Genomic DNA, 19,219 nt, shown 5'->3' with positions numbered 1-19,219 from the left:
AAGTTTCCACAAAGTTCCTTGGCATGAATAACTGAGGAGGGTGTGTGGTATGTTCTAAGGCAGAGCTTTTCTGAGTCCCCAAGATAGAAATAAAAAAACCTGGAGGCTGCCAGGAACTGAACCTGGAGCTCAGCTGTACAAAATATGGGCTCCAACAAGGAACGGTGTCTCCGGGATTTGTTTTCTGGTCCACAAAACATTTTGAATTTGAAAAGTATCAAACTGGAAACCCCTACTTTAACAAACCAGGCCATCTTGAAAACTTGGGAAACAGATCAAACTGTTGTTTTAAGGCACCCGCTTCCAAATTAACAAAAGAGCCTGTTTCCCAGAGTAACTCACACTCAAAATGGGGCATTTCAAATTCGAAATGGTTTGAATTCTAATTATTTTGAGCTCCCTTAGCTAGCAAATGTATTGGGAGAACTCCCAGATGCTAGCAAGGGAACAAGGCTCCTGAAAAGTAATGTTGTCCACTGCAGCACCTATAATATATAGCTTGGTCCTATAATGCCACCCCTTTCCGCCAGTACAGCCAATAGTCTGGCTGGCTTTGGAGAGAGAGTCAGTCCGACACGCCTTTCACTCTATGAACTTGGCAAGGCAGGTTGGAGGAGGTGAGCATCTCCACCACCACCTGCCTTGGCCTTCCGACTGGCTGATCAGGAAGTGTGCATATCAATCAAAGCCAAGTCCACTGCCAAGGTCCACTGTAGCAATGCTCCTTGCCTTCATTGTGTCTGGCACAGAATAAGGCCCAGGCCACCCGAGATATTTGCTTGAAAACTTACAGAGGATGGGGGGGGAAAAAATCACAAAACCAGTATGAAGTCATTTCTGTAGAATTCCTTTAATTGCCATTAATGGCAAATCTGTAAAAGGTGAAGAGAAAGTCATAATTACAAAACTAACAGCTGTTAGAGTCACTTGTTCACCCCAGCTAGAAAACAGTCCAGGGAGATGCCACATAATTTAAAAATAATATTGCACACAACTAAGAAAAAGAAAATAAAGTAATTATGATGAAACCGGAGCTCTCGGATGTCTCCCAGCACCAACACTAGATCCCAGAGCAACTTTTCTCAACTTCAGCAACCTGCCACAAATGGGAACCTCTCCCTGTTGATGGCAAAGCATCTCGGGGTGCCTGTGTGTCATCAAAGCACAGCCAGCCCGCAGATCCTTGGTGGAGAAACGCTGCTCTAGACTATTCTGTCCCATCAACACCAACACTGAGAACAGAGGGCTGCCTTTCTAAGGACCCTCCTTCTCGCTCATTTACCTATTAGCTCTTCTAGACCGTGCAGTAACGAGACCTAGTCTGGGTGGGCCTATTTACACCCTGACTGGTTAGCCCTTTAGGAGAAATCACCAGAGTTCCTTTCAAGACAAATATTCTCCTGATCCAGAAAGCTGCTTGATATATCCAAAGAGCCCTTTTCTAAGGAGCGTGATGGAACTGGCCCTTGTACAATGCAAATATCTTCATTTTTTAAGCACAAAATTATTCCAGAACTGCAAGTTTTCATTTGGTTTGCCACATAGCCCACTCCCAGCTGTCATTTTAAATCAGAGCGGCTAGAAGTTCTTCAAACTAAGCCATGTTCATGATCGTCATACATCTATCCGCACTCCTTCAGTTTCAGACGGCCATCTGCATGCAGAGTAAGCCTCCTTCCACTGGCTGAATCACATCCCTGCTCATATTTCCCATGGATGACCAATTTGGAAATCTCCCCTCCTCTTTAATGTCTTCTAGTTTCAGGGTTGACTCCAATTGTCCTTCAGACAGATACTGATTTTCATGATGTGGTGGCACAGGGGAGCCCCAAAAGCCAGTCTTTTATCAGAAACACCTCAGGGACTCCGAGACCCAAGAGCTTCCACAGGCTCCATGTTCCCTTTCCTGACCCTGCACATGGAGTCGCCTTCTCAAGGGGTTTCCTCTCTCAACTGCTGCTTAGAACAAGACAGAGGAAAGAGAAAAGCGGGATCTTGGCCCACTTCAATGAGCAAGCCAGCACAGGTTCTGTTCAAATTCAGTTGGGTGTGTTGAGGAACACCTGTTGATGTATCCCAAGCAGATAAATGTGCCTTTTGGACCCATTTTTTTAAAAGCATGATGAGTTCTAAAATGAGACTCAGTCATAGTCAGACTCCACTGCAAGGCAGCAATAGCTAAATCTGAAGCAGGTCAAAAGGGAGGAGCACCACTCTGCCCCTCCCCCCATTTTCCCTAAAAAAAGAGAAGATGCCTGTACAGATTATTATTTAGACTAGGAATGTGGATAAGGAAGTATCTTTGTCAAGTGTGGAGAACAACCCAAACTCTTCAACACAAGCATGTTGCTTCCCAAGGATTTCTATCTATAGAAGGGGATCTACCGATGCTCCCAACAGCATCAATGCAAGAGGAAGACAAACAGTTACGGAGCTTTGGCAAATGAAGATGCTTCCAGGAAGATCCAGGGTGCCTCTTCCTAATGAGGCCAGGGATACTTGAGTCCAAGCAACGCTGTAGAGCACAGCTCAAGGGGTGTGCCACTCCCCTCACCGGGGGCCTTGCATAGATCTTAGCCATGATTGTGACAACTTAGGAGGAATGTCCTCCGTTCCCCTCCATAACTGGAATTTATGCAAGATCCTCCATGGGATTATATGAGGAAGGCCTCAGAACAATAATTTCGTTTGTAAAAAGTGCTTCACTTCCCAGGAAAAATGGACCAGCTTACATTTGGGGGTAGGAGAAGAGAGATGGGTTCATTTATGCAAAAGTTAATTACAAACCAGGCACTATGAGTCTTGGGGTGGGGTGGGGAGGTCAGTAGGAGCCAAAAATGTCTTGCAGAGTTTCTTCTTAAGACTGCAATCCACACAGGTAAGCAAAGAGATTTGCTCCTGCAAATCCTTACAAGTTGTGCTGGTTTCAAGACACACAACATAGCATAGCTAGCAAGCTATCAGACTGAAAAGAGACAGGCGGAATAATCCTAATTATTTGTGAAGATCACTCGAACGGATAATTCATCCCACCCCATACTAATCCACTCTAAAATGCCAAAAGAAGCGAGAGAATGATCCAATCCATGGTGCCCGGGGAAGGGAACGGTCTGAAAAGAGGCCGCTGCTCTGCAGCCCCACTGGACAACTTAACCCCCATCGGGATCTGAGCGAGAGTCCTGGGCCAAGTTCCCAAAGAGGACTTGCGCAGAGGTGAAGTGTAGCCAGCCCAAAACACTTTTACAGGAGAGAAAGGAACCAGTTGGTCTGCGGTTTAATTCACACTGGATGGTGGGGTGCAGGGGGGGGGAGGGAGGGTCAAGGCTGAGTCCAAGGAGCCCATGGAGAACAAAGGCCCTTGTTATTCCCAGTCCTCCCATTCTTCGTCTTCCATCTGTAAACACAGGAGAGAGAAAGAGACAGAGAGCGTTCAACAAAGGTGTCATTTTAGATAAGAGGTTACAAAGAGATCGAGCGGAAACCTGGCAGGAATTCCACAATGTTCCAGAATGGATCATCATTTAAAGCATTTTAGTTAAACTGGTTGGCCAACTTGACATTCAAGCCAAGGTAAATTAAACAAAGATTGTAATTTTATCTTGCCCACACTTTAGCTTCACTGATGTACCTGCTCGAAATATTATTCCCCCATCAGTGTGTTTACTAGGAGCATATATTTCAATATAAAAGGCAGTTCAATATGAATGAAAAAGATTTTTAGATGAACAGATACACGCATTCGTCCAAAACTCTTTCTCATCTGTATTGAACTTACTTTTATATTTAAACTAGCTCGATACCTGTGCTTCACTACGAAACTATGTAGTCAGACTTAGTTTTTGGGGAGGAAAATAAGGGGGAAAAATTTCTGCCTCTGCCTACCAGCATCCAGCGGTATTCATCTGGCTAGCGTCCTGTCAGTGTGTGAGAGTTGAGGGCTGTTTGGAAACTGAAAGAGTATTTGCTATGTGAGCAAGGAGACAGCAAGGAGCCTGGGTGTCGCTTAGCTCAACTGTTCTGTACTAAAGCTGCTTGGTGCTGCTCTGAAACTGAAACTCCTCTGCTTGTGTTTTGCATTTGGAACAGATTTCTTCTCAGGTGGGGAGGAGGAGTAGAACTCCTTAGCATCAGAGCGTGTTAATAATAATAATAAGTTAATGTTAATAATAATATAGGAAATACTCTAAATGCTCTGATGGTCATTTCAAAAAATCCTTTCTTAGTGAGACCTGTTAGGAATATGGGTCACCTAACAGCTATATATATAAACCAGGATAAACATTTTAAAACTGTAACTTTAAGAAAATGCAAAACTGTAATCAGGTGTGGTTTCTCAAATGGCCATAAGATGGAACCAGAAACCTGGTTTGTCTTAGTCTGAGTCTCAGAAGAGAGTGTGAGTGTATCTCTGTTTCCTTCTGTTGGGAAGTATTGCCGTTGCTCCATTTCTTCTAATTGACTGATATTACTGGATTTAATGTAAGTCTGTTACTGAACTGTTTTCTGACACTGGACTTTGATATTTGGATTATCCCTGGATTGAAAACTGACTGATTTACTTGTGAATGACTTTGGATTGCTTATTTTGGACTTTGCTTAACGTTTCTGGAAGTAAAAACCTACATTTACTGTACAGTGTATCTGTGTACTGTATGTGTATTATTCAAACACTACTCTCAAATACGTCTCCCTGTATGCGCTCATTCTCCTAACAGGGAATTACCTCAACAAGACCCTAGAAGCCAAGAGGAACATATGGACCAAATTTCAAGTTTGTAGGCTTTAACGTTCTGGAGATTTTGTGATGATGTGTGAGTGGTATATCTATATCTATAGGTATAGGTGTATGTATGTATGTATGTATGTGTGTGTGTATATATATATGTGTGTGTGTGTGTGTATGTATGTATGTATATATGTATATATGTATGTATGTGTGTATGTGTATATATATGTATATATGTATATATGTGTGTGTGTGTATGTGTGTGTGTGTGTATGTATATATATATATATATATTTGTTTTCTTAAGTTTTCGCGGGTACTTACATGTATGGCCTTCAGCTTTGTTCGGGTATTTTCCCACGTCATTATAGTTGTGCTTTTAAAGTTGTAGTTGCAGATGAGATTCTGCTGAAACGTTGCTACAACTTTAAAAGCACAACTATAATGACGTGGGAAAATACCCGAAAATACCCGAATTTCGATGAAGTCTCATTCATCATCTTCAGGCTTCTGTCTTCAGCTCTGTGCTTCTCAGAGTGATGTGAGCTTGCAGCTGCTTCTTCCTTTTAACTGCTAGTGGGGGTGTGACTTCATTGGTTGGGGGCTTGGCTGTGTTCTGATTGGGTGGGGGTGTGTTCTCATTGGTTGGGGGTTTGGCTGTGTTCTGATTGGTTGGGGGGTTGGACATGTTCTGATTGGCTGGAGGTGTGTTCTGTTCAGGTGTGTGGATCTTTGGTTATTCGGGTTTTCTCCCGCGTAAGATTGGAAGTATCTAGGCAACGTTTCGATGAAGTCTCATTCATCATCTTCAGGCTTCTGTCTTCAGCTCTGTGCTTCTCAGAGTGATGATTCATCATCTTCAGGCTTCTGTATTGTGTTTGTCTGAGTCCATAATATATATATATATATACAGATATGTGTGTGTGTGTGTGTTTCTTAAGTTTTGGGTACTTACATGTATGGTATTCAGCTTTGTTCGGGTATTTTCCCACGTCATTGTAGTTGTGCTTTTAAAGTTGTAAGCCTGATGATGGCAGATGAGATTCTGCTGAAACGTTGCTACAACTTTAAAAGCACAACTACAATGACATGGGAAAATACCCAAACAAAGCTGAATACCATACATGTAAGTACCCGCGAAAACTTAACATTATATATATACACACACACACACACACACACACCTACCTCCATACACACACACCCGATTGCTTTTCTTGAGGGAGGAGCTTCTTTGCCCACTGGGCATTAGACTTTCTCTCCTAGACCAACAGAGTTTCTGCAATACTGTCCTGACAGAGAGGAACGGCCATCTACTCCTCAGCCTGAGTCTGCCAATATAACTGAATCACCATGTGATTAAAAGAAGGGCGGAGAGAGGCTGGTGGGTGGGACTGTTAGAATGTTGAAATATGTAGCCCTAATCTTGGCTAGTCCAGGTTCTTGGTGGCCAGAAGCAAATTCTAAGAGCTGCTTTTAGCACATGGCTGCTTTCCTTTATAAAAACTATTATTGTTTGGGGAATTCAGGAACACATCTTAAAAGTTGCAAAGTTTCAGAAATACTGATTTACCAAAATAACATATCCAATGTAATAAAGTTCCATTGTTAACAGAAACATGTGGGAGCCCCCCAAAATCTTTTCTGAACATCCCTTCAAGGCTGCCATCTAACATACAGCTTCCCTAAAGGACAGCCAGATAATCAGTGGGGAAAAGAATCCAGAGAAGAAATGGACAGTCGGTATGTCAACGTCACATTTCTCTTTGCATGTCTTAGAGGAGAGTCATCTGACACACTCCCAGCCTTAGTGCTTTACCAGTAAAATGGGAACTTGAACAAATGCTGCTTTGTGATATCCTACATATAACTAAACTCTCAAATTAACAGGCCCAAGTGAGAAAGGGTTGCCTGCGCTGGCCAGAAGTCCTTTAATGAGATTTTACGAATGGTGCGTGTCAAATGCCAAACGGATTTTGTTCCATTCAGCTAAGGCCCAGCAAACAGAAGGTATGATGGAAGCCTACGCCTCTCCCCAGGACTTCCTCAGCTGCATCGGACTATCCCTGAGCGCTTACCTCTGCTGCAGTGATGTCTACTTTGGCAAGGGCCAGCTGAACCTCTTCCTCCGTCATGTCCAGGTCGAAGTCCTTCTCCCAGTCCTCACTTATATCTGTGCTCGAGCCTGAAACAGGAAGGAAAAGACCACACAGGCTCAGCTGCAAAAGCAGGCTTTTGAACAAGCAGCCCCTGAACCTTTGCATGCAACAATTAGCAGGTGCCGGTTTCATGAAAACCCCCCGACAAGCAGCCTCCTCAAATGCAGCAGCCTGGCCTGAAAGGGATCTTGCACTGAAACAATTCCAGCTGTTACTTCTCTTTCTCAACATCCTTTCTCGCCTTCTTGGCAGTCTGTGTCTTCTCCAGTCTCAGGCCCCGAGTGCTCCCACCACCACTAGGACCACCTGAGGTCACATGGGCGCATGGCCAGACTTTACCACAGCTTTTACTCCTGTTTGGGGGCAAAACTGGCCATAGAAAACCAGTTGGTTTGCTTAGGGACTATGGCATTTGCTTAATGAAAAGGTTACACGATTGTCGTATAGGTGGCTCAATTTATGACCCATTTTACAACTGGCTCCATCACGGTCATAGGTTGAAAACTACATATATTTAGAAAAGGTGGCAGGTTTCCAGCTGCTTACCTTTCTTCCCGTTATTGGAGGGCGTGGACTTCCCGCTGTCCGAATTGAGCTCGAAGAGCCGTAAGTCCAGAGGTGCGTCCTCTCGCAGAGTCTCTGTCCTGCTGCCTGACCTGCTCTCTGCACACTCCTTGGGCTGCTCTGAAGAGGCCTTGGCCTCCTGGGGGGGGCAGAGGAGGCTGCGCAGGCTTCCCTGCTTTGGCCAAGGAGCTTCCCTGCTCATCTCTGCCAGCTTCCTGCAGCTTCCGGACATTGTCCCCAGCTCCCGCAGGGGGGGCTCCAGTCTGTAAGGGGGAGGCTGGCCCAGCGGTGGGGTTGGGGATCTGGGTCACCAGGGAGATGCTCTCGCTGCTTTCTGAGGGGGTCGCCTCTGCTGGGGTGGGGCTCAGAGGGGCCCACATCTCCACCGAGGCCTCCAGGGTCGGAACGGCTTCTGCCGCCAAGGTGGGGCAAGCTGGCAGTGCAGGCTGGGAAGACTCTGCTTGGGGGGAGGAGGAGGAAAAGGATCCAAGAAATTCCTCTGTGTCAAGAGAAGAAGAAGCAGCACTGATGACGTAGGAAACCATGTCAGGAAAGCAAAATGAGGTAAATCAACACAGGCAGCTCTTGGTTTGCAAACCCAAATGGGACCAGAATTCCCTTCATTAAGCAAGCGGGCGGTGAAGTTAGGAGTGCTCGGTTTTACAACGTTTTTGCCACAGGTAAGGGAATGACTGCAGTTATTAAGTGAATCATGCAGTCGTTAAAATGAATCCCGCTTCCCCCATTGACTTCGATGGTCAGAAGTTGCAAATGAATCTGGGACACGGTAACAATCCTAAATACCTGCCTGTTGCCAAAGTCTGATCACAGAACCGTGGGGATGTTGTGACAGTCGAAGTGTGAATACCAGTCCTAAGTCATTTTTTCAGTACCACTGTAATTTAAAATAGTCACTAAGTGGAATGGTTGTAAGTCAAGGACTACCAACATGATGCTCCAATGATAGCATCGTCTTCCCTGGACATAGCAGAAAATAGGATTTTTTCCTTTCTCTACCCTTGGCTCCTGACCTTAAATACCTTCCGAATGTCAAGGCACCTTTAATTTTACACATTAATTCCAAGCAAGATGTCTCACACGAGTATTTCCTGGCTCTACCCTCGTGACCGGTGTCATCTTTTCCCTGCAGCTTCCAACCCTGGGGCACTGCTACATTTAGAGGCAATTCTGATCAGGCAATTCTTGGGAGTCATGACAAGCAATGATAATTGAAACCACAAGGTGAATGCGGTATTTTCCTTGATTCTACCCAGAGTTTTGGCTTCCTACAGACATAATACCAGAGCAAGGTTTATAAAACTGGGGTGTACTGGAGAAGCTACACTGGTGTAAAACATAGCTAACAGTAGCTAATACGGAGATTCAGGTTGTGAGCCAGTCAGGGGGAATGAGAGGTTAAGGGAACATCCACGAGGCAGCCTCGGGGCATGAAGCAAATTGGGACAATCCTTGGCACATTCATTCTATCTCAGTCCTAAGAAGTCAATTCAAAATAAAATCTTGATAAGAAAATTGCAGGAACCAATTCAGGCAATTGTCAGGAATCAATACTAATTTTAAGCCCCTCACAAAAGAGATTCACATATTTCATAAAGTCAAGAGCCAACTGATGTCTGCATATGATTTGCAAACCAGGCCCTCGTCATTACTCAGTGAATTGCTGGACACCTTTGTAGGACGCTATTAACATGGATGCTGCTTGAGAATCCCAAAAGGAGGGTTGCGCAGCTAGCAGAGTGAGCACCCTCACAGAATTTTGGTATAGAAAGGGGGAATTTTATGGGACAAAAATACTTTACTTTCCAATTCCAGCGACTGTCCTCAAACAGGCTCAAAAGGTTAGCTCTGCTCATTTGGGTGGCATCATGAGAGGCCCAGAGTGCCCCTAAAGGGAAAGCTGGACAGTTGCTTAGAAGATCCATCTATAACCTTGCAGCCCCCAGAACCAGAACCTTTCTGAAGCAGGCATTTCCTCCGTCTTCCTGGTTGCATTAGACACTGACGAGGTTATTCTGCCAACACTGAATGACTGTTGTCGCTCCCTGGAGGCCTGAGCCCTTTTCTTGGCTTTCGAGGGCCACCACTTTGCAGGCTGCACCCTAAGTATCTTACACCTGGCCTCTCTCTCTGCTGATGCCGACCACAATCGCCCCCACACCCTTTGCCTTCTATCCTTCCATTTCCTTGATCCGCAGAGAAGTCATCAGGGGCATCTCCGAATGGGGCAGACTTTCCTGCAGCCGTCTCCCTCCAGGAGTCCCGAAAGGACCAGGTCCTTTCAGGGAAGGTTCAGAACTTATGGCTCCCTTACCTTCCTCCTCCTCCTCCCATCCCGGGTCTTCTGAGTGAACACTCTGTTCTGCCCGCTGCTTCAGAGCATCCCTCCGGAGCTCCTCCTGGGATGACAGAGAAGGCACACAATCATCAGCAACAGTCTGACCGGCACTGCTGCCAAACGGGGACAGAGAGCAAGAGAGCGAGTATACACCCACAACCACAGCTGCCAGGCAAAACCCATCCTCCTTGGGCAAAGCCCTGCCTTTTCTGCATGCTCACCTGCTCCAGCTGGTGGACTTTATAAAAGTACCGCTGCCAGAATTCCGAGTGGGAGACGGCCACAGGCACCTAAGGCCATCAGAGGGAGAAAAGCGTAAACTTTCCTAAACCACAATTGCCTTCGTTTCACCCAAAATGCAAAAAAGCCACACTTGCAACCCCGCCTTTATGGATGTGTGCATTAACCAAGGGATGACCCATGAGTGGACAAAGGACACAGAGAAGTTTGCATATAGGCTGGTAGATGAGAAAGGAACTTTATACCACCAAAATGAGGATTAAAAAAAATAATAATTCAAGATTATTATGAAAAGCTGAATGAGCAAGAAAAAGTTTCAGAAGAGAAAATTAAAGAATATTTGGAAAAAGTGGAACTACCTAAAGTACCAGAAAAAGTAAAAGCTATGTTAAATGAACGAATATCAATGATGGAATTGTCAGAAGTGATCAAGAGACAAAATAATAATAAAACACCACGACCAAATGGGCTGCTGGCAGAATTTTACAAATGTTTACAAGATACTTTAGGCCTATCAGTGTTGGGAGTCTATAATGATTGATTGATGCGAAGGTACCAAATTTGTGGATGGAAGCAAATATTACTTTTGATTCCAAAAGGAGACTCAGATTTAATGCAGATAAAAAAATCCCATATTTTTACTGAACGCTGACTATAAAATATAAGCTTCAATAGTGGCAGAGAGACTAAAAAGGTTTCTAAATGAATTTATACATTCAGATCAAAATGGCTTCCTGCCCAAGAGACAGATTAAAATATGAGAAGGATTTAAAATACACTGGAATATTATGAAGCACATCCTGGAAAAGAAATGGTGTTGATCGTCTTAGATGCACAGAAAGCATTTGATAATGTAAATTGGCAATTTATGTTGTTACAATTAAAATCTATGGACTTTGGTGAGTGATTTGTTAACATGATAAAGGCAATATACCAATAACAAACAGCAAAGGTAATGGTAAATGGAGATACAACAGAGAATTTTAATATAAAAAGGCACAAGATAAGGATGTTCATTATCTCCTTTACTATTCATATTGACATTGGAAGTGCTAAATAGAAATATTAGACAAGACATAGAGATTAAAGTATGGAATTAAAAAAGGAACAATATAAATTACAGGCATTTGCAGATGATTTGGTCTTTATCTTGGAAGACACACAAGAAAATGATTTAAATTAATTAGGAAAATAGAAGAATATGGTGAGGTTGCAGGACTGAAAATACATAAAGAAAAAAACAAAATAATAGTTAAAAATGCTACAGACATACAGAAAAAAGAACGAGGAAAATAGGTATACGGATAGCCAAGAAAGTTAAACGTTCAGGAATCCAACTAATGGCAAGATGTGTAACTATTAAAGAACATAATTATTACAAATTGGCACAAATTAAAACAGATTTGTAGAAGTAGAAAAATCTACATCTATCGTTGATGGGAAGAGTAGCCACCATAAAAATGAAGATCCTGCCAAGATTACTATAAACAATACCAACAAAACTGGATAAAAACATTTTGAAGAATTAAATAAAACAATATTAAAATATATTTGGCAAGGGGAAAAAACAAGGTGTCAGCTTTGGAAACCGTATTAATACCAGAAGCTTCCACACTGCCACATTCCTGTGCACTGGGAAAGTAGGAGAGGGGAATTTTTAGTGTTGGTAGTTAGACATAATAGCATTCTTCTTTTCGGTCAAAGTCATGTTATTCCTGCACCTGGAGGAGGAGGAGTTGAAGAGATGTCTCTTGTTGGGCAGATGGTGATTGGACCATATGATGGACTGATGGGTGCAGGGATTGGGTTTTGGATTTTGATTTTCTGAGGGAAAACCTGGAACTCTCAGCGTAGGGTTTTCCCAGATGTGCCAGGATAACTACTCTAATAAAAGGAAACTTTGAGAAAATGCCTGTCTCAGAGAAGCCTCCATATCACACACTAAGCTGCTAAACAAGTCAAAGGAACATATAGTGCCAGAGATATTTTCAAGCAACAAACTCCTCTACATTGGCTTGAAGGAAAGATGGAGCCAAGCTTACCATTTTGGAGTAGAGGGAGCGGATCGACGGGCTGTTTCCCAGAAACCCCGATATCTCTCCTTTCTTCTCCTCCAAGCTGAAGTGCAAAAGCCAGGCCTCAAATAGTTCAGGTGGTCCTGCAGGAGAAAATACTACGTCCACCAAACCACCACAGCTATGCCAAGACGAACAAGGATAATAGCCACAATCACAAAAGCCTCCTTGGCCCATAAGACTAAATCTCATTTTCTGCACTGACAAAGCCCGACCTGTGGCCACAGCCCTACCTCCTGATCAAAGGACATGGACTTCTCAAAGCCAACCCTCCTCCTTTGTTTGGGAAGCTACAGTCTTAAATAACAAGACAAGAAGGGTCTGATGGATCAAATCAAGGTTCTAAAGAAGCATGCTAGAAAGAGGAGGCATGGGAGACCGAGATGTACTGTGAATTCCATAACTACCATATGCAAACAAGCATTTTATACTCCATCTTTTATTTTCAAAAATAAAACATCCTAATTTATTAGCCTTCCTTCCTGAGAAATTTGCCAGCATGCTTAGCCTACCACAGAAAACAATATACCATCACCTTCAATGCTAAAGAGCAATGTTCACATGCCACCACTACCCACTACAGGAAAGGGGAATGTGGGACACTGTCCCTCTCTGCCCTCCAGTTTGGAAGTGATGGGAGAGGCAATCTGAAGTCTTGGCAAACACCCACAGTCAAGCAAGCCCCGCACCATTCCCAGCTCAGCCAATTTCCTCTTATTTTCTGATCTCCTAGCCAGGAAACCATTCAGGGAATTGGAGTGGAAGGTACTAGGGTCAGGCAAATGGAAAGCAATGAGGAAAAATATAGCAAGCCCCCCAAAAAAAAAAAAAAAAGTTTAAAGTTTGCTTAAAATGCAACCTGGATCTCACTTGCAATGATTATTTTACAAATTTCTCAGATTTTTACCATGGATAACTTTGCTTGTAGCTATCCAAACATACTTTGATCAGTTGTGGCTGAATGAGTCTCGGCCTCCCATTATAATAACAACTGCCAGTCTCTCATCTGTTGCCCGGGCTCTGCTTAATCTTTCTATTGTAGACCTGAGAGCTAGAGATTGGATTTTTGTAAGAGCAGCCTGTACTCTTCAAAGATTTGCTTTTATGAACATAAAAACATGATGGCAACTGTACTCATTATCTTGTAGATGACTCCCCTATTGTCCAGAGGACTTCATTCTATATAATTTCCCTCTCAGAGCTTCCCTGCCTCTGATTACTTCTCCACTTACCGTCAGGTTCATTGCAATAAGTGGCAGGGTCAGACTGAAGGCTATAGAGCCGAGCCTGGAAGAGAAGAGACAGGTAAAATTATATGAACAAAAGGCATTCACAGTAGGGGGGAGGGCTCAATTTTAGGGTTGGGAGGGCTGCCATGTACCTTGGCACTGTCATACAACTCTGTGGTCCCAGATGGAGTTGCCATCAGGGTTATGACATCACAGTCAATGGTCTTATCTGGGGAGGGTGCAAATGTGTCTGAAATAACACCCAAGAAGTTGGAGAGTCCTTTTCTCACTTTTTCCGTTGTCCCCGAAGAGCTTTCCGTCTTTACATACACAAAAAGAGACAATGAAACAAAATTAAACCACCAGAAGCAGAAATGGTAACATCCTACAAAGTTTTACCAAGGGTGAGGTTATACGTCAAAGCAAAACAAAGTCTACTTGGTAAAAATGTACTAAAACAAAAGAAACTCTGACAGTACTTTCCCCTTGCTATGCATCCCTTCATCTCCGTAATGAGACCCTTTACTTACAGCCAACTTCTCTTTGACCACACTGGCAGTAGCAGCGATGGTGCAAGCTGTATCATGTTGGACCACCTGAGTGAATTCTGTCAGATCGCGTTTCATGAACTCCAAGGCCTCTGTAGACTGCGGAGGGAGAGAATGGATGCACTGACTCTTGTGTGGTAAGTCAGAGCACAGTTGCTGTTACTTAAACAAGGAGGTGCAGGGAAATGGCAATGTGGAGCCAGAAATTTCTGATCACTCCAATGCATGACCAGTAAGAGAATACAACGGAATCTTTTTAAAAAAATCAAAGCTAGATATCTGATGGCTCAGTTATTTTATTACAGTTTCTTTTCCATATATTAAGTAAAATTATATTTTTCCATCCAGTTTGTAAAAAGGCTCAAATTAATAATAATAGTGCCTAATTGGTGCTCGTGTATTACAATTCCAAGATTTATGCTCTGAATGGAGAACAGCATTTCCAGCCAAGTTAGCATGTTCTACTTTAATGTTTTAAAGTTAAGCATCTGACCAGCAACAAAATGGAGTTCTGGATGCTTTTTAAACTGTACTTAATTGATGGGGGAAGCCTTTAAAAGCCAAAATAGCTTAAAGTCATTACTGGATTCATAACAACATGAGTAAATCTCTATTATTAAATAGCATACTGGATGAAGCAAAGGCAGGTGACTTGTTCAAAGCCACCTGGCAAGTTTGTCAACAAACAGGAATTTCAACTGGCATCTCATCGTTTTAAGTCTGGACTCCTATCCCAGCCCTTTCCAATGCAAAGAACAAGCAAAGTCTTTCCCGCAAAACCAATGACTGACCAGTAATACAGAAGTTTAAAAATAACTGTTTTTAACAAAGGATTCAAACACTCAATATGCTTCAAAATTAAGAAGCACCCCAAAGTTGCTCCTTTAGGCCATTGCTCTTTATTTATTGCATAATTCCAAAAATTCTGCCTACCTTCTCTCTGACAGTTTGAAGGCTTTGCTGTAGCCAGCTCCTCCACCAGCCTCCATCTTCCCTATTACAGGAGAAACATATAAAGCTGAATAGTTGCTAACTATGTTTTAACATTTGGTAGATTACTTGAATCCTGTCTTCAAGTAACTGGAGCACCTTCAACAATCCTAAACTAATCATATCCCAGGATCTTGTATGAATTATTTTTGCAATCATTATTATTTGGTATAAGGTTTGATTTAAAAAAAAAAAACTAAATGAAATAATAGAAGATATTAAAACATTAATTTTTCTTTTAGTGGCTAACAAAACTTGAGAGATCCAATTTGTTTCTAATTAAAGCCAATTAGAATTGAGGGGCACAGCTATGAAAAGCAGAATATCAACTAATAATATTCAAAGACGATGGCAATACAAATGTCCAGGGTCATATTGACTGTATATGACTCTAGTTTTGGCATCAACTTCAAGCTTCCTGAATTTGCCATGTGTAAAAAAAGCAACAAACAAAATAAACACCAATTCTTCTAATAGCAATGAAGAAAATTAGGCCGTGAGCCCATACTTCAGCAGGTAACTTAGTCTGGGTGGCAGAAAGAGAATGTAACTTTACTGGATTCACCCACCGTCTTCTAGCCCAGGAGTTTGCAACCTGGGCCGCTTTAAGCCTGGGGGACTTCAACTCCCAGAATTGCCCAGCCAGCTTTGCTGGGAGTTGAAGTCCACCAGGCTTAAAGCGGCCCAGCTTGGAGACCCCTGCGTCTAACCCAGAGGTGGGGAATCTTGGCCCTTCTTGTCGACTTCAACCGCCAGAATTCCTGAGCTGGGCGTTGAAGTGGGCCAAGCATGAAAGGGCCAGCCCTGCTCCCACCCAAAGCTTCTCAAGACCTCGGCCACTTTAAGATGGTGGGGGGGGGACTGCGACTCCCAGAATTCCCCAGCCAGCCTGGCCGAGAAACGCTGCTCTAGCAAAAGCAACGTTTAAAGTCAACGTATGACAAGAAAGGAGCCGATGCCCGAACGTTGCGGCTTCGGAACCGTTTCCAGCTCATCCAAGCCGGCCAAGGGGACCGGATTTAGCCCCGGGCGGCGCCTCCAGCCCCTCACCCCGCTCTTCCCGACCGCCAGGGCTGCCCAGCGTTGCTCTCCAGGCCGCCCCGGGACCCTCCGCGCGCCGCCTCAGCGCCTGTCCCGCCCCCGCCGAGCCCGCCTTCCCGGCGCCCCCTCCTCACCCCGGCCCCCCGCCTCTCCCCATAGCGGTCCCGCAGCTCATCCTCTGGTTCTCCCAGCAGCGCCAGCGCCTCATTTCAGGAACCGGAGCGCGAAGTTCCCGGAGAGAAGGGCCGAGCGCTCTTCACATGCCCAGAGAGCCCTCGCTCCTTTCCCCCGCCCGGCCCCCTCCTTTGCTGCGGCGCCGCCCCCGGCGATCTCGCTGAAGCTCACCCTTCCGCCATCTTGGCCGCTGACGTCACCAATATTTACTGACCTTTGACACTCCGCTGAAGCCCCGCCCCTCCGCAAGCTCAACAGCCGCAGCTTCCGGCCGTTCCGTGACGTCGGTGATCACAAATACGCTTCCGGGCATCTCTTTTACCACCAGACTCCCAGAGGTAAAGAAAAGGGGCCGTTGAGGATTCTGAATGGCGCGGACGCCCTTCGTTGCATTCCAAGCAGAAGAAGCCGATCTTTTCCAGACATTCTCCATCCACGTTGTTTTCGCAAAATCCTCTTCTGTAGCAGGACCAGCGCGGAGAACGGCTTGTCTTTAGAAGAACTCTATGATCCTTTCCGGGTCGGCTGGGAGCTGCTACGGCAGCTGCCGAGGATAAAATTATTTGCTCGAAACGGTCTTGGAAATTTTTTTCCCCACTGTAGTAGTTTCCAGGAGAGTAAAGGGTGAAACGGGAAGGTGGCGGTTGCGCACCACGCGGAAAGGGAAAAACCTAGAAATTGATGGAGATCTAGAGCTGTCCTGGACCGAAGGCCACCTAGAAATAAGAAAATAATAGAATAACAGAGGAAGGGAACTTTGAGGTCTTCTAGTCCAGCCCCCTGCACAGACAAGACTAGACCATTTCAAACAAGTGGCTGTCCGGTCTCTTCTCAAAACGAACTGTCCACTTAGGTAGCAACACTGATTGACAATCAATTGCACATGCTGTTGTGCAAATGGAATAGACAAACAGGTAGAAAGCAGAGGCAGTTAGCAAGACACCCCTAATAAAGGAGTGGTTCTGCAGGTGGTGACCACAAACCACTTCTCAGTTCCTATGCTTTCTGGCTGATGGTTTGGTCACTTTTGAATGCTGGCGGTGCTTTCACTCTAGTGGTAGCATGAGACGGAGTCTACAACCCACACAAGTGGCTCAGGTGGTGCAGCTCATCTAGGATGGCACATCAATGCGAGCTGTGGCAAAAAGGTTTGCTGTGTCTGTCAGCGTAGTGTCCAGAGCATGGAGGCGCTACCAGAAGACAGGCCAGTACATCAGGAGACGTGGAGGAGGCCATAGGAGGGCAACAACCCAGCATCAGGACCGCTACCTCCGCCTTTGTGCAAGGAGGGATAGGAGGAGCACTGCCAGAGCCCTGCAAAATGACCTCCAGCGGGCCAAAAATGTGCATGTGGCTGCTCAAACAGTCAGAAACTCCATGAGAGTGGTATAAGGGCCCGGCATCTACAGGTGGGGGTTGTGCTTACAGCCCAACACCATGCAGGATGTTTGGCATTTGCCAGAGAACACCAAGATTGGCAAATTCGCCACAGGCACCCTGTGCTCTTCACAGATGAAAGCAGGTTCACACTGAGCACATGTGACAGATGTGACAGGGTCTGGAGACACTGTGGAGAATGTTCTGCTGCCTGCAACATCCTCCAGCATGACCAGTTTGGCAGTGGGTCAGTAATGGTGTGGGGTGGCATTTCTTTAGGGGGCCACACAGCCCTCCATGTGCTCAACAGACCTAGCCTGACTGCCATTAGGTACCGAGATGAGATCCTCAGACCCCTTGTGAGACCATATGCTGGTGTGGTTGGCCCTGGGTTATTTTGTAGTTAAGTTTAGCAGCTATTGTAGATCTTAGTTCACCTTGTTCTTTGGCTTCCACCTTTCCACCTACTGCACCTTCTTTTTCAGTCGCCATTTGGCAGTCCTCTTGGAATTCAATTAGTGAGATCTCTTTTTCTGCCTCTTCCTCTTTCCCTCCAAAAAATTCTGTATAAAATAATTCTGCTTTCTCAATTGAGTCAATTCTATGTCTCTGTTCTTGCCATGTGAACATTAAACCTTCTGGAATCAGCCATCATTCACCTCTTTTTTAAGTAGCATTTCCTGATTCGATATTCTCTTCTCATCTCTCTCACTCTTCTGGGTATTTGTTTCAAGACCACAATCTCCTTGTCTTTATATTTCAATGTTTTCTCTTTTGCCACTTGCAATATTTGTGTTTTAATGGCTTTCTTTGTAAATCTAATGTGAACTTCTCTTGGTAAGCTATTTCTCATCGCATATCTTGTGAAAACTCGATAAACCTCATCTATTCCATCCATCATCTTCTCTTGAGTTATTTCCAAAGCTTCAGCCAGTATTTCTATCATTATCTCAGCTAAGTTTTGTCCTTTTTCTTCCTCTACGTTTTGGAATCTAAAGTAGAATTCTGATCTATCCCTTCTCAACTGGTGTGGTTGGCCCTGGGTTATCCCTTCTTTTATCTTGTTCAACCACCATTAATCTATTATCAATATCTCCAATCTTCTTGTCTCTTTGTTTATCTTCTTCAATTTTTTGGAATCTCTCATCATACTTCAACATCATTTGTTGGATGTTCTCCACTTTTTCATCGGTTTTCCCTGTTCTTTGTTCAATGTTCTCTGTTCTTTGTTCAATGTTCTCTATTCTCTTTTCAATATTCTCTGATCTTGCTTGAATATTTTGAATTCCTTGCATAATCATCTGCAGAGTCACTTTTTCTTGTTCTTTTTCTTGCTTTAACATTGTCTGTATTGAACGTTGTCCTCCAGATGGTGGAGAGGAAGAAGTAGAAGTTGAAGAACCAGGAGCTGTAAATTTCCTACTCATTTTAAGCAATTCAAAATCTTCAGGTTCTTCTAAACCTTAATCCAATTGTGAACTAACCAATTATAATTCAAAATAAAAATAGTAGAAAAAAGAAGCCCAATAATAATGATAAAAAAAGAAAAAAAGGGAGGACAAAATTTCTTCAGGTTCTTGTATACCTTAATCCAATCAGTAGTTAGATGAAGAAAAAGGCTTGAAAAAAAGAAGGAAAAAAAAGGAAAAAGAAATATTCTTCAGGTTCTTCAACACCTTAATCCAATTAAAAGAGATTTTTCAAATAGAAAAGAGTGCATAAGAATAAACCAGAAAGGTA

The 19,219-nt window shown here is 44.0% G+C and overlaps 1 protein-coding gene across 1 annotated transcript; it reads right to left on the bottom strand.

The window, feature by feature from the left end:
- Nucleotides 1-831: 831 nt before the first annotated feature.
- On the bottom strand, nucleotides 832-16,568 carry BSDC1 (BSD domain containing 1). Its single transcript, XM_026673715.2, is given in 12 exon segments — nucleotides 832-3,394; nucleotides 6,805-6,911; nucleotides 7,432-7,642; nucleotides 7,644-7,948; nucleotides 9,782-9,866; nucleotides 10,027-10,095; nucleotides 12,088-12,203; nucleotides 13,353-13,407; nucleotides 13,502-13,669; nucleotides 13,880-13,996; nucleotides 14,831-14,891; nucleotides 16,274-16,568. Coding segments are annotated over 12 exon segments (1,338 nt in total). The 5' UTR covers nucleotides 16,285-16,568; the 3' UTR covers nucleotides 832-3,361.
- Nucleotides 16,569-19,219: the final 2,651 nt, after the last annotated feature.

The sequence above is a fragment of the Notechis scutatus genome, chromosome 8, assembly GCF_049901735.1.
Source record: "Notechis scutatus isolate UNSWTSFEM ecotype Mainland chromosome 8, rNotScu1.2, whole genome shotgun sequence".
NCBI classification, from domain to species: domain Eukaryota; kingdom Metazoa; phylum Chordata; class Lepidosauria; order Squamata; family Elapidae; genus Notechis; species Notechis scutatus.
This window is presented reverse-complemented; position numbering and strand designations above follow the sequence as displayed.